The sequence below is a fragment of the Bufo bufo genome, chromosome 11 (genome assembly GCF_905171765.1).
Source record: "Bufo bufo chromosome 11, aBufBuf1.1, whole genome shotgun sequence".
In the NCBI taxonomy this organism is placed as follows: Eukaryota; Metazoa; Chordata; class Amphibia; order Anura; family Bufonidae; genus Bufo; species Bufo bufo.
The window spans coordinates 36652837-36668277 of NC_053399.1; the positions used below are offsets into that span (position 1 = coordinate 36652837).

Genomic DNA, 15441 nt, shown 5'->3' on the forward strand with positions numbered 1-15441 from the left:
ATCTCTAAGATTTGTCTTACCTCCTGAGAACAAAATAAATGGGGAAGCTGAAATCCAGTGTACCCGATCCTCGTCTCCCCCAACATCAGCTGTCGGGGGAGCACTGGGAGGCCTCCATACACATTAGATGTTGGCCCAACACAACATAACCGGTACGTTCAGCCAACATAGATCTAATGTGTGCGGCCAGTCCAAGCGTTCAGTAATTTACATATATGGGGGAGATTTATCATACCTCTTGACAAGCCTCGTGTATGTGACTTATTAAAGGCCACTTGCGAGAAGTTCCGTTTTCACGCCACCCTCCCCACTTTCTGAAAGGGCCGCGGTGAGGGCAGGGCCAGTGGGTCCGCCACATTTATCTTCATTTGCACCTCGATGATCTACGGCAGTTCTGAGCTGCAGATTTCATCTTGGCACAGGTTGGTCGCATCCTCTATGATATTTAAAAATCATTCTGCCCTTGCTGTTCTGGAAAGCAACTCCCTCTGCACCGACTTCCTGTCTGCCGGTGACAGCAGCCAATCTGAGGAGGCAGAGCCTGAGACAGGGGGCGTGTCCCAGACTCCCTGTGTGCACTGCAGCTAAACTGTAGTCACAGAAAACAGCTCTGTCCAAAAGGAGTTGAGCTAAAAAAGAAGGACAACAAATAGCAGGTAATCGGGCAGATGGGCCCGTCGTTCGTGTGGGCACATACATTATCGTTTCGGGCCAGCAGATCGTGCAGCCTAAACAGTGTTCTGCTGCCCAGAAACAATCAGCTGTAAGAGGACGAGCGATGGCAATAGCGACCGCTCATTGTCATACTGTGGAGGTGATCGTTGCATGTAAATGCAGAGCTTCACCTCCACTCAACAAGCCCCCGACTGTCAGGAAGAAACGCTTCATTCCCAACAATCCGCTGATCGTCTGGGCGTGTAAATGCACCTTTACAGATCATTTTTGATATCCTGACTTCGGCCCATTACCCAAAAAGCTAAAAAGTGACTGTCAGCATCCGGCCCACTGAGGAGAACAGCCGGCCACTTGTGGGGTGGATTGTTCTTAGTTTGCGCCAGGTGTAGGAGCTACCGTTAAATGTGTCTTTCCTGTAGCTCTCTGACTTCCACAGCAAGTTGAATGAACTATGCGGTGCCTTCTGGTCTAACAAGCCAGCAGACGTATGGGAGGGGACCTGCTGATGACATCACCCGTGGATCACATGCTGTGTATTAGGAGCCGTTCAGCCTGGCTGAAGTGGAAAAGCCGTGTCATCAGAATGACATTATGGCTGCAGTCGGATTGAACTGACAACCAATGATGGAACGGCCACGATTATCTCCCACCAGTCCTACGGGGGGGGGGCAATGCATTGAACTGGCGGCTGAGGGAACATGCCTCGCTGTGCACAGCCGGCTCCCTAAGCTTGCCGCTACCTCCTCTCAGTGGGTGTCTGCCCAAAGCAGGGTGCTACTGGCTGGGGTAGTTGGTCCTGGGTCCCTCCGAAGTCGCGGAGGTTTAATCCCTGGCAAGTCAGCGGAAGGGTGAATCTCTGTCACCTGTGCCATCCTGTGTCCTTGCTGGGACTGTACTGTATGGTGCTGACTGTTGGTTATCCAATAATCCTGTTGTGTTGTCTGAGTAGTGTTCCACCCTCAGAAAACGAGCATGGGTGTTCTTTGGTAGTCAGGCCAGCGGACGAGCGCACCCACTGACCCTCGTGACTCTCCACAGCGACGTCATTGTACTCAGTATTAGTGTGCACTTGGAGGCATTAAAGGAGTTCTCCAGATTCTCTGGCTCAATTATTTCAGTTAGGCCCTTTCACACGAGCGAGTATTCTGCGCGGATGCGATGCGGGAGGTGAACGCATTGCACCGGCACTGACTACCGACCCATTCATTTCTATGGGGCTGTGCACACGAGCGGTGATTTTCACGCATCACTTGTGCGTTGCGTGAAAATCGCAGCATGCTCCTCTTTGTGCGTTTTTCACGTAACGCAGGCCCCATAGAAATGAATGGGGTTGCGTGAAAATCACAAGCATCCGCAAGCAAGTGCGGATGCGGTGCGATTTTCACGCATGGTTGCTAGGAGACGATTGGGATGGAGACCCGATCATTATTATTTTCCCTTATAACATGGTTATAAGGGAAAATAATAGCATTCTGAATACAGAATGCATAGTAAAACAGCGCTGGAGGGGTTAAAATAATAATAATAATAATAATAATAATAATTTAACTCACCCGGCATCTCCTTCTGTCTCCTTTGCTGAACAGGACCTGTGGTGAGCATTTTACAGGTAAAGGACCTTTGGTGACGTCACTCCGATCATCACATGATCCATCACATGATCTTTTACCATGGTGATGGATCATGTGATGACCGCAATGACGTCACCAAAAGGTCCTGTTGCTGCACAGAAATCAGATGAAGACAGAAGGAGATGCCGGGCATCGCGATCAAGTGGACTAAGGGGAGTTAAATTATTTTTTATTTTTTAACCCCTCCAGCGATGTTTTACTATGCATTCTGGATTCAGAATGCTATTATTTTCCCTTATAACCATGTTATAAGGGAAAATAATACAATCTACAGAACACCGATCCCAAGCCTGAACTTCTGTGAAGTTACAATGTTTTGCACTCGTGCGGAAAAATCGCGGGTGTTCCTGCAACGCACCCGCACATTTTCCCGCAACGCCCGTGTGAAAGAGGCCTTACATTTCCAAAAATACATGCAACAAAAATTTACTCCTGAAATTTGGATGTATTTGTTACAGTACCTCCCAGAGGTGGCACACCATAACACAGGAGGTCCTCCCGCCTCATGAAGGTGGCACACCATAACACAGGAGGTCCTCCCGCCTCATGAAGGTGGCACACCATAACACAGGAGGTCCTCCCGCCTCATGAAGGTGGCACACCATAACACAGGAGGTCCTCCCGCCTCATGAAGGTGGCACACCATAACACAGGAGGTCCTCCCGCCTCATGAAGGTGGCACACCATAACACAGGAGGTCCTCCCGCCTCATGAAGGTGGCACACCATAACACAGGAGGTCCTCCCGCCTCATGAAGGTGGCACACCATAACACAGGAGGTCCTCCCACCTCATGAAGGTGGCACACAATAACATAGGAGGTCCTCCTACTTCATGAAGGTGGCACACAATAACATAGGAGGTCCTCCTACTTCATGAAGGTTACACATCATAACACAGGAGGTCCTACTGCTTCATGAAGATGACACCCTAACACAGGAGGTCCTCCTACTTCATGAAGGTGACACACCCTAACACAGGAGGTCTTCCTACTTCATGAAAGTAGCTAGCCATAACACAGGAGGTCCTCCCACCTCATGAAGGTGGCACATCATAACACAGGAGGTCCTCCCACCTCATGAAGGTGGCACATCATAACACAGGAGGTCCTCCCACCTCATGAAGGTGGCACACCATACCACAGGTGGTCCTCTTACCATATTAAGGTGGCACGCCATACCACAGGTGGTCCTCTTACCATATTAAGGTGGCACGCCATACCACAGGTGGTTCTCCTACCTCATGAAAGTGGCATACCATAACACAGGAGGTCCTCCTACTTCATGAAGGTTACACATCATAACACAGGAGGTCCTACTGCTTCATGAAGATGACACCCTAACACAGGAGGTCCTCCTACTTCATGAAGGTGACACACCCTAACACAGGAGGTCTTCCTACTTCATGAAAGTAGCTAGCCATAACACAGGAGGTCCTCCCACCTCATGAAGGTGGCACACCATAACACAGGAGGTCCTCCCACCTCATGAAGGTGGCACACCATAACACAGTAGGTCCCCCTACCTGATGAAGGTGGCACACCATAACACAGGAGGTCTTCCCACCTCATATAGGTGTCACACCCTAAGGCCTCTTGCACACAACCGTATAAATTTTGCGGTCCGCAAAAAAACTGATCTGCAAAAAAATACGGATTACATCCGTGTGCATTCTGCGGAACGGAACAGCTGAATAGAACAGTCCTATCCTTGTCCGTAATGCGGACAATAAATGCGGACAGTAACTTCTGGGGTTTTTTGCGGACCCATTGAAGTGAATGTCTCCGCATACGGTCCGGAAAAAAAAAAAAAAAAAAAAAACACGGAACGGACACGGAAAGAAAATACGTTTGTGTGCAAGAGGCCTAACACAGGAGGTCCTCCCACCTCATGAAGTGGCACCTACCTGATGAAGGTGGTCTTGCCAGTGCTGTACTGCCCCACCAGCAGGACCATGGGCAGGTTCTTGAAGTCAGCCTCCTCCAGCGCCGGGGAGTGGAACTCATGGAAGCGGTAATGCTCCTCCAGAGGCAGCAGCTTCCCGGTGTACAGGGACTGCAGGCCGCCGGTCACCGTCTGCAGAACATCCTGAGGTGAACGGCCGGAGCCGCCCTCCTTCCCCAGCCAGCTGAACATGTCCGGGGCTCGTCTTCTCCGGGGGCTGCAGCAGGTGTCCGGCACTGAGCGCTGTCACCACCAGCATGGGCTGAAGACACTTCCTTGTTATCCGGAGCAGGGAGGTGTCCGCCCTCCTGACAGCAACACGTCACCTGAGCGCTCTCAGCCCCGCCCTGCTCACCAGTGGCTGCCAGTCTCCTCCGTGGTCCCAGCCGTGACGTCACCTGCTGCGCTCTTATCTACTGCAGCAGCACCTCCGTGGCTCTCCAGCGCCTCCAGCGGCCGTTGTCTGTCAATGGAATGTGAAATTGCCAAGTTTACAAATTACAATTGGTGACTGCGCAAGAAATAATATCCCCCAAGGAGAGGTAGATATGTGACCTTGAAGGGGCTGTCCAAGTAAAAAAAAAAATGGCAGGGAAGGTGTTAAAACAATGGAATAAGTAAATAAGTAATACTCAAACTATAATTTATAGGGCTACATAGCAAAACAAGATGGGCCCCACCACCTAGTGGCTGCAATAATTAACGCTGTGTGTAAAAGAATAGCACTAGTGTGTGTATACAGTGTATATATATATATATATATATTTGTTATAATTTTTTTTTTTTTTACAGCAAAAGCGACTATATTGTTTTACTAAATTGCTGTTTGTTTGTTTCTTTTCCTGTTTTCTTGCTTTTGTTTTTTTTTGAGTGAGGGTCACACCTCATATTAATAGGGGGACCTCCGAACTTGGACTGAGGTTACAGTTTAGTCCCGCTGAGGATTTATACAGAGGGACATATGAAAGTGAATGACACGTGTGGTCATATGTAAAGTTTAAATTTTAATGCTGCTGTGTCAAATACCACCCCTCGTGCCCGCTTGACGTCACCTACGTCGAGCTCACGAGACGCGGTATGGTCCCTGGTTACCAAAGCGTGACGTTACACCCTCCTGGAGGAGCAGGTAAGGTCAGATTGGTACAGTTTACACAGACACCTCCTGTCCACGCGGGCACAGAGAGGCAAAAAACCGAAATGTGAGGAAAGAGACGTGAAGGAAAAACGTAATCCTACCCGAATCATGCAGAACTGGTGATTCCAAATAACAGGACTGGCACTTGCTACAAGGAGGTACTGGAGGCAGTACGGACAATGAATAAAGCACCTGTGAACACAACAATAGGTAGCTACGAATAAAACCGCTTTAGGAGAGCTAGGAATCAAAGGGGACTAGATCACGAGAGGATGCCTCGTGAAAGTCCACGGAAAAGAAGGAAGAAGAGAGAACGGAAGACCGTGAACGGGGAGCAAAGAAGGATGAGAGTGGCGAAAAATGCACAAGAGGGAGGACCCAACCCGAAAGATGTAGAGTGCAGGGAATAGGGGGCCGGAATGTGCCGGGGACGGGTGATTTGGTGACTTTCCGGTGACAATGCCGAATGGACCTGAGTGAATCGAGTGACGTCCTGGGTGATTCAGGACGAAGTACCTAACCCTCGGCGATTCAGGACGTTGTACGTGGCCGTGAGAGCAAAAGGTGACCCGAGCGACATGGGCCTGAGCGATTCAGGCAGGTGCCGGGCTATTAAATGTCCTGAGTGATTCAGGAAAGGCACCGGATAGTTATGAGGTGGGAACTAAGATGGACCCTGATGGTGGCTGACATCTGAGTTATTTTTAGGAAAGAGACAGCCAGAACGTGGACCTGAACTATTCAGGTGGACACTGGCCGACAAAAAATACCCGAGCGAATCAGGCAGAAAAATTAACCCTGGAGATGCAAGTGGAAGACAGACTAGGGAAAGTGTCCGTCTAAGTGGACCTGATGTGCTCAGTAGGGTCTAGAGGAACAGTCGACGAACCCGGATGACAGAATCTGGGCGATCCAGGATGACAGAGACAGAGCGAGCCTGGGCGATCCAGGAAGGCAGAGGCAGAGCGAGCCTGGGCGATCCAGGAAGACATAAACAGAGCGAGCCTGGGCGATCCAGGATGACATAGGCAGCATGGGCCTGGGCTCTCCAAAATGACAGAGAGAGTGAGCCTGGGCGATCCAGGATGACAGAGACAGAGCAAGCCTGGGCGATCCAGGATGACATAACCAGAGCGAGCCTGGGTGAACCAGGAAGACATAAACAGAGCGAGCCTGGGCGATCCAGGATGACATAGGCAGCATGGGCCTGGGCTCTCCAAAATGACAGAGAGAGTGAGCCTGGGCGATCCAGGATGACAGAGACAGAGCAAGCCTGGGCGATCCAGGATGACATAACCAGAGCGAGCCTGGGTGAACCAGGATGACAGAGACAGAGTGAGCCTGGGCGATCCAGGGAGACCACAGATGATGCGTGAGAGCGAGACCAGAAGCAGGGAAGACAGACAAATGACGTATGCATGATATATGAAGAATTCAGGAAGCTGTTGAGCAGCTACTTGGCTGACCGGGAGGACTGGATATCAGACGGTACTGCAGCCCTGTTAGTTTTGGAAAAAATTTATCAGCACCTAGGTATAGTCAACAAGCTGATACATTAAGACCTGAACCCGAAAAGGTTCAAAGGAAATTGAAAAAATAGCACCTCCACCTAACCTGGCAAGGGAAGGACCGTTCAAGGGACGTCCTGCCCCCCCGGCATGTATGTCAGCCAAGCGGAGACGCCGATCTCCAGGTGACTGGAGAACTCCCCGGTGTGCACGGCAGAACCTCAACCTTAAGCCCAGGCCCAGAGCATGGAATGGGTCAGAGTCCAACAGGAGCAAGGTTGCGGACCCAATCCATGCCATGGGCTGCCCCTGGCACCACCGGCATCCTGCAGCACCAATTGCTGTGAAGCCAGAAACCCCACAATCGAGACAATATCCATGGAGTCAACTATAATAGAAGAAATGAAAAGGACACAGAGCAGTGCGGCTTTTGACGGGGAGTGCCGCAAGCCCAGCCCAGCGGGAGCGGTCAGCCCTACTTGAAGCGCCGTGGATGCCGCTGCCGAAAGGCCCCGATCAGAAAATGAGACTCGCACCGCTGCGAGGAGACTTACCAGGAGCTGAGGGAGGAAACCCCGGCCGGACCCAGCGCTGGCAGGCCGGACGGACCGCTGCCCCCGGCCGAGGAAGCTGGAGAGCCGCGACTTACCGCGGAAGTGATGTAGGCTGGGGGGACACTGACGAACCGGAAGTGACGGCACCGGCTGGAGGAAAGCACTAATCGGCCGTCCATAGGGAGAGGCTGCTCAGGAATATGTAGAGGGCAGCCCCACCCACAAATCCAGGCCGTAACCAGCCTTATTATAGGTGTTTATGTTAATAGAGGTAACTGAGGGTACATCATATTGTATTATAATTAGAGTTGAGCGGCACCTGGATGTTCGGGTTCGACAAGTTCGGCCAAACTTGAAAAAAAATTTGGGTTCGGGACCCGAACTTGGCCCGAACTTGACCCCGAACCCGAACCCCATTGAAGTCAATGGGGACCCGAACTTTTGGGCACTAAAATGGCTCTAAAATAGTCCTGGAAAGGGCTAGAGGGATGCAAAAGGCATCAAAATGTGCTTAAGAGCATGACAACTGTTCTGCAAACAAATGTGGATATGGAAATAACTTTAAATAAAATAAAATAAAATAACAAAAAATTACAAATTATTAACCTGTAACTCAGAGAAGGAGGTGGATATGGAGTCGGAGGTTGAGGAGGCGGTGAATGTAGTGTTGTAGGTGGAGGCAGTAATGGAGGAGGAGGAGGTAGTCAACAATGTTTTTATTTTTATTTTTATTGGGGTAGGTAGCCCCCAAAATATTGTGACAAATAAAAAAAAAGAAAACCAAGAATCATTGCACTTGACTTGAGTACAAGAATGTATGTTTGATGGTGGTATAAATGTCTATTCTGCACAAGGTACAGACAAGTCTTGTGGGATCCAAGCCTGGTTCATTTTAATGAACGTGAGCTTGTCCACGTTGGCTGTGGACAGGCGGCTGTGGCTGTCTGTAATGACGCCTCCTGCCGTGCTAAACACACGTTCAGATAATACACTGGCTGCAGGGCAGGCCAGCACCTCCAAGGCATACAGGGCAAGCTCAGGTCATGTGCCCAATTTGGAGACCCAGAAGTTGAAGGGGGCAGACCCGTCATTCAGTACGTGTAGGCGTGTGCACACATACACTGCGTGCAGAATTATTAGGCAAATGAGTATTTTGACCACATCATCCTCTTTATGCATGTTGTCTTACTCCAAGCTGTATAGGCTCGAAAGCCTACTACCAATTAAGCATATTAGGTGATGTGCATCTCTGTAATCAGAAGGGGTGTGGTCTAATGACATCAACACCCTATATTAGGTGTGCATAATTATTAGGCAACTTCCTTTCCTTTGGCAAAATGGGTCAAAAGAAGGACTTGACAGGCTCAGAAAAGTCAAAAATAGTGAGATATCTTGCAGAGGGATGCAGCACTCTTAAAATTGCAAAGCTTCTGAAGCGTGATCATCGAACAATCAAGCGTTTCATTCAAAATAGTCAACAGGGTCGTAAGAAGAGTGTGGAAAAAGCAAGGCGCAAAATAACTGCCCATGAACTGAGAAAAGTCAAGCGTGCAGCTGCCAAGATGCCACTTGCCACCAGTTTGGCCATATTTCAGAGCTGCAACATCACTGGAGTGCCCAAAAGCACAAGGTGTGCAATACTCAGAGACATGGCCAAGGTAAGAAAGGCTGAAAGACGACCACCACTGAACAAGACACACAAGCTGAAACGTCAAGACTGGGCCAAGAAATATCTCAAGACTGATTTTTCTAAGGTTTTATGGACTGATGAAATGAGAGTGAGTCTTGATGGGCCAGATGGATGGGCCCGTGGCTGGATTGGTAAAGGGCAGAGAGCTCCAGTCCGACTCAGACGCCAGCAAGGTGGAGGTGGAGTACTGGTTTGGGCTGGTATCATCAAAGATGAGCTTGTGGGGCCTTTTCGGGTTGAGGATGGAGTCAAGCTCAACTCCCAGTCCTACTGCCAGTTTCTGGAAGACACCTTCTTCAAGCAGTGGTACAGGAAGAAGTCTGCATCCTTCAAGAAAAACATGATTTTCATGCAGGACAATGCTCCATCACACGCGTCCAAGTACTCCACAGCGTGGCTGGCAAGAAAGGGTATAAAAGAAGAAAATCTAATGACATGGCCTCCTTGTTCACCTGATCTGAACCCCATTGAGAACCTGTGGTCCATCATCAAATGTGAGATTTACAAGGAGGGAAAACAGTACACCTCTCTGAACAGTGTCTGGGAGGCTGTGGTTGCTGCTGCACGCAATGTTGATGGTGAACAGATCAAAACACTGACAGAATCCATGGATGGCAGGCTTTTGAGTGTCCTTGCAAAGAAAGGTGGCTATATTGGTCACTGATTTGTTTTTGTTTTGTTTTTGAATGTCAGAAATGTATATTTGTGAATGTTGAGATGTTATATTGGTTTCACTGGTAAAAATAAATAATTGAAATGGGTATATATTTGTTTTTTGTTAAGTTGCCTAATAATTATGCACAGTAATAGTCACCTGCACACACAGATATCCCCCTAAAATAGCTAAAACTAAAAACAAACTAAAAACTACTTCCAAAAATATTCAGCTTTGATATTAATCAGTTTTTTGGGTTCATTGAGAACATGGTTGTTGTTCAATAATAAAATTAATCCTCAAAAATACAACTTGCCTAATAATTCTGCACTCCCTGTACTGCTCCACCATGTTGGTGAAATGCTGCCTCCTGCTAAGACGTTCCATATCAGCTGGTGGTGCTGGTTGTTGTGGCGTGCTGACAAAGCTTTTCCACATGTCGGCCATGCTAACCCTGCCTTCTGAGGTGCTGGAGGTGCCCCAGCTGCGTTGGCGACCTCTTCCTCGTCCTCTGCCTTCGACCTTGTGCTTCCACTGTGCCCCCGCTGTCAGGAAGGAATGCCACCAGCAGCGAGTCTACGAGCGCGCGCTTGTACTCGCGCATCTTACGATCACGCTCCAGTGACGGAATTAAGGACGGTACGTTGTCCTTGTAACGGGGATCCAGCAGCGTGGCCACCCAGTAATCAGCACAAGTTAGAATGTGGGCAACTCTGCGGTCGTTGCGGAGACACTGCAGGATGTAATCACTCATGTGTGCCAGGCTGCCCAGAGGCAACGAAAAGCTGTCCTCTGTGGGAGGTGTATCATCTGTGTCCTCTGTATCCCCCCATCCACGCACCAGTGATGGCCATGAGCTGGTCTGGGTGCCACCCTGCTGTGAACATGGTTCCTCCTCCTCCATCTCCTCATCCTCCACCTCCTCATCCTCCAGAACTGTGCCCTGGCTGGACAATTGTGTACCTTGGGTTTGTGGGTGCAGGAACCCACCCTCGGAGCCACTTGGGAATGACTGGCCGGAAACCCTACGAAATGATCCCTCTTCCTCCTCCTCCTCCTGTGCCACATCCTCTTCTATCATCGCCATGAGTGTTTTTTCAAGGAGGCATAGAAGTGGGATAGTAACGCTGAGAACGGCGTTATCGGCACTGGCCATGTTGGTGGAGTACTCGAAACAGCGCAACAAGGAACACAGGTCTCGCATGGAGGCCCAGTCATTGGTGGTGAAGTGGTGCTGTTCCGCCGAGCGACTCACCCGTGCGTGCTGCAGCTGAAACTCCACTATTGCCTGCTGCTGCTCGCACAGTCTCTCCATCATGTGCAAGGTGGAGTTCCACCTTGTGGGCACGTCGCATATGAGGCGGTGAGCAGGAAGGCCGAAGTTACGCTGCAGCGCTGACAGGCAAGCAGCAGCAGGGTGAGAATGCCAAAAGCGCGCACAGACGGCCCGCACTTTATGCTGCAGCTCTGACATGTCGGGGTAATTTTTAAGGAATCTCTGCACCACCAAATTCGGCACATGCGCCAGGCAAGGGATGTGCTTCAAACCGGCTAGTCCCAGAGCTGCTACGAGATTTCGCCTATTATCGCACACCACCAGGCCGGGCTTGAGGCTCACTGGCACCAACCACTCATCGGTCTGTTGTTCAAGGCCCGTCCACAGCTCCTGCGCGGTGTGGGGTTTGTCCCCCAAACAGATAAGTTTTAAAACTGCCTGCTGTCGTTTACCCCAGGCTGTGCTGAAGTTGGTGGTGAAGGTGTTACGCTGATCGGATGAGGAGCTGCTAGAGGATGAGGAAGCAGAGTAGGAGGAGGAAGCAACAGGAGGCAAACTGAAGCGCCCTGCAATCCTTGGTGGTGGAAGGACATGCGCCAAACTGCTATCCGCCTCAGGCCCAGCCGCCACTGCATTTACCCAGTGTGCTGTTATGGAGATATAACGGCCCTGACCGTGCTTGCTGGTCCACGTATCCGTAGTCAAGTGCACCTTGCCACAGATGGCGTTGCGCAGTGCGCACCTGATTTTGTCCCCTACTTGGTTGTGAAGGGAAGGGATTGCTCGCCTTGAAAAGTAGTGGCGGCTGGGCACGACGTACTGTGGGACAGCCACCGCCATAAGGCCTTTAAAACTATCCGTCTGCACCAGACGGAATGACAGCATTTCAAAGGCAAGTGATTTAGAAATGCTGGCATTCAGGGCTAGGGATCGCGGGTGGGTAGGGGGGTACTTCCTCTCCAGCGTTTGGGATATGGAGAGCTGAACACTTCCGTGGGACATTGTGGAGATGCTTGGTGACCCAGGTGTTGGTGTTGCTGGCAGATCCTCTGTTTTTGGGGTGCCAGGTGGCACTGTCACTCCAGAGGTGGATGAAGAGGCCGCGACTGCAGCAGAAGAGGAAGCAGGAGGAGCCAGAGACCTTTCTTGGTTTTTGAGGTGTCTACTCCACTGCAGCTCGTGCTTTTCACTTAAATGCCTGGTCATGCAGGTTGTGCTCAGGTTGAGAACGTTTATGCCTCGCTTCAGGATCTGATTGCACAGCGTGCAAACCACTCGTGTCTTGTCGTCAGTACATTGTCTGAAGAACTGCCACGCCAGGGAACTCCTTGGAGCTGGCTTTGGTGTGCTCGGTCCCTTGCTGCGGTGGGCAGTAGAAGGCGTACTGTCTAGAGGACGGCCGCTCCGCTTTTGCACCCTGCTTCCTCTTCTGCTGTGCTGGTGGCTCTGTGCGACCACTGCCTCTTCCTCCGAACTACATCGGTCACTTGCATGACCTTGATTCCATGTGGGGTCGAGGACCTCATCGTCCTCCACATTATCTTCCACCCAGTCTTCACCCCTGACTTGCTTGTCGGTCTGCATGCTTTCGAATCCCCAGCAGTTGGCACCTGTGTTTCGTCATCATCCGAGACGTGCTGCGATGGTCCTCCCATCTTGAAAAATAAGTGGTTAGGCATAAGTGCACTCAATCTCTTCCACTTCTGGGGCAGGGCTAGGTGGATGGCCCTGGGAAACCCTGCTAACAGAGTCATCAAAAAGCAGAAGAGACTGCTGCATGACTTGGGGCTCAGACTGCTTGGCTGATTTGCAAGGGGGTGAGGTGAAAGACTGATGGCCATCGGCTGCAGGTGCCAACTCTGATCTTTCAGCAGGAGACTGGGTGGGAGACAATGTGAAGGAACTGGATCCACTGTCAGCAACCCAATCTACTATCGTCTGTACTTGTTCAGGCCTCACCATTCGTAGAGCAGCATTAGGCCCGACCAAATACCGCTGCAGGTTTTGTCGCCTACTCGCACCTGAGGAAGGGGTTTCACTTGTGCGTGTAGCTGGCACAGATCGACCACGTCCTCTCCCTGCAACAGGAGCTCCACCAGCAGCACCACGACCTGGACCACGTCCCTTATTTGATGCTCTCCTCATATTTTTTGAATTTAGGATCTTGCCCTAAATGGGTGTTTAATTAATAGTAAAAAAGAACAACAGTATGTAAAGGGTGTATCTCACACGGCCTGAACCAGATTAGGCCTCAATTAAAGATTTCTTTGCACAAAATGGCTGTATTTCAAATGACTGTATTTCAAATGCCTAATTCAAACCCCTATATGTAGGGGGGTATCTCACACGGTCTGAACCAGTGTAAGTAAATATATCTTTGCACAAAAAGGATGTATTTCAAATGACTAATTCAAACCCCTGTAGGTAGAGGTAGTATCTCAGAGGGCCTGAACCTCTGTAGGCCTGAAGTAAATATATCTTTGCACAAAATGGAGGTATTTCAAATGGCTAATTCAAACCCCTGTAGGTAGAGGTAGTATCTGAGAGGGCCTGAACCTCTGTAGGCCTGAAGTAAATATATCTTTGCACAAAATGGCGGTATTTAAAATGGCTGTATTTCAAATGCCTGATTCAAACCCCTGTATGTAGGGGGGTATCTCACACGGTCTGAATCAGTGTAGGCCTGAAGTAAATATATCTTTGCACAAAAAGGATGTATTTCAAATAACTGAGTTTCAAAAGGCTAATTCAAACCCCTGTAGGTAGAGGTAGTATCTCAGAGGGCCTGAACCTCTGTAGGCCTGAAGTAAATATATCTTTGCACAAAATGGCGGTATTTAAAATGGCTGTATTTCAAATGCCTGATTCAAACCCCTGTATGTAGGGGGGTATCTCACACGGTCTGAATCAGTGTAGGCCTGAAGTAAATATATCTTTGCACAAAAAGGATGTATTTCAAATAACTGTATTTCAAATGGCTAATTCAAACCCCTGTATGTAGAGGTAGTATCTCAGAGGGCCTGAACCTCTGTAGGCCTGAAGTAAATATATCTTTGCACAAAATGGCTGTATTTCAAATGCCTAATTCAAACCCCTGTATGTAGAGGTGGTATCTCACAGGGCCTGAACCTCTGTAGGCCTGAATTTCAATATTGGTGCACCAAATGGCGGTATTTAAAATCTCTGAATGTAACCCAAATGTATTAAGGGTGTATCTCACAATGACATGTGCATCAAAGGCTGCCAACTAATTTTTGGAGCCCAAACGACTGTTTGTTTAACAACTGAATTTGACAGCAGTATATAAGCCTGTAATTTCACACGTGCTGATGCTGCAAGGCCTGAAAATACTGTTTTTTGTCAAATAAGTGTGTTTTTCAAGCCCCCGAAAATGATGGGTGTATTTCTAGATTAAATGGCACACTGACTAATACAGATGTTGTAGATTGCCCAAAAAGTCTTTTTTTGCTAACAGAATATGAATGCTGTATATATTAAACTTGAATTTAACACTTGCAGATCTGGCAAATACTGTTTTTTACAAAGAAAAAATGTGGGAGATTCAGTCAGCGCAACCCTGTATGCAGGTGCACATCGCTATGGCGAAATACATATACAAACGCAAAATACAAATGCAATAGCACTCTGCAACCAGCACTCTGCCCTGCCTCTATGCTGGATGTTGAATGAGGCATTGGTGTACATTTTGGCCAAAGCGTAATAAGCCACTCACCACGTCAAGGTCGCCTCTATGAGTGGTCCCTAACACTAGTTCCTACCTGTTCATGGGCCATGATAGCCATACAAAGTCCAGGGAGCGCAGGTACAGCATGCACGCCAGGCACACTCTGCTTTTAACCCCGTCCGGTGCCGTGACAGCTTTCATCGGATCCAGGGATGCAAGTACCAACATGCATGCTGAGCCCACTATATACTTCTCCTGGAGCCAAATGGCTACTGGTAGGCCCTGTAGAAGTAGACTCAGTTTTATACTGACTTTAAAACCAAATACTGTTTTTTGAAAAAGAAAAGTGTGTTTTTCAAGCCCCAAAAAATGATGGGTGTATTTCTAGATTAAATGGCACACTGACTAATACAGATGTTGTAGATTGCCCAAAAAGTCTTTTTTTGCTAACAGAATATGAATGCTGTATATATTAAACTTGAATTTAACACTTGCAGATCTGGCAAATACTGTTTTTTGAAAAGAAAAAAGTGTGTTTTTCAAACCCCAGAAAATGATGGGTGTATTTCTAGATTAAATTGCACACTGACTAATACAGATGTTGTAGATTGCCCAAAAAGTCTTTTTTTGCTAACAGAATATGAATGCTGTATATATTAAACTTGAATTTAACACTTGCAGATCTGGCAA

General features: G+C 48.9%; 1 protein-coding gene across 1 annotated transcript in view; it reads right to left on the bottom strand.

The window, feature by feature from the left end:
• EHD4 (EH domain containing 4) overlaps window positions 1-4644 on the bottom strand; it is a 41499-nt gene extending 36855 nt beyond the window's left edge. The window contains exon 1 of the mRNA XM_040412760.1: window positions 4211-4644. Coding sequence (XP_040268694.1) covers window positions 4211-4440 — 230 coding nt within the window. The 5' untranslated portion in view covers window positions 4441-4644. The remainder of the gene's footprint in view (window positions 1-4210) is intronic.
• Window positions 4645-15441: the final 10797 nt, after the last annotated feature.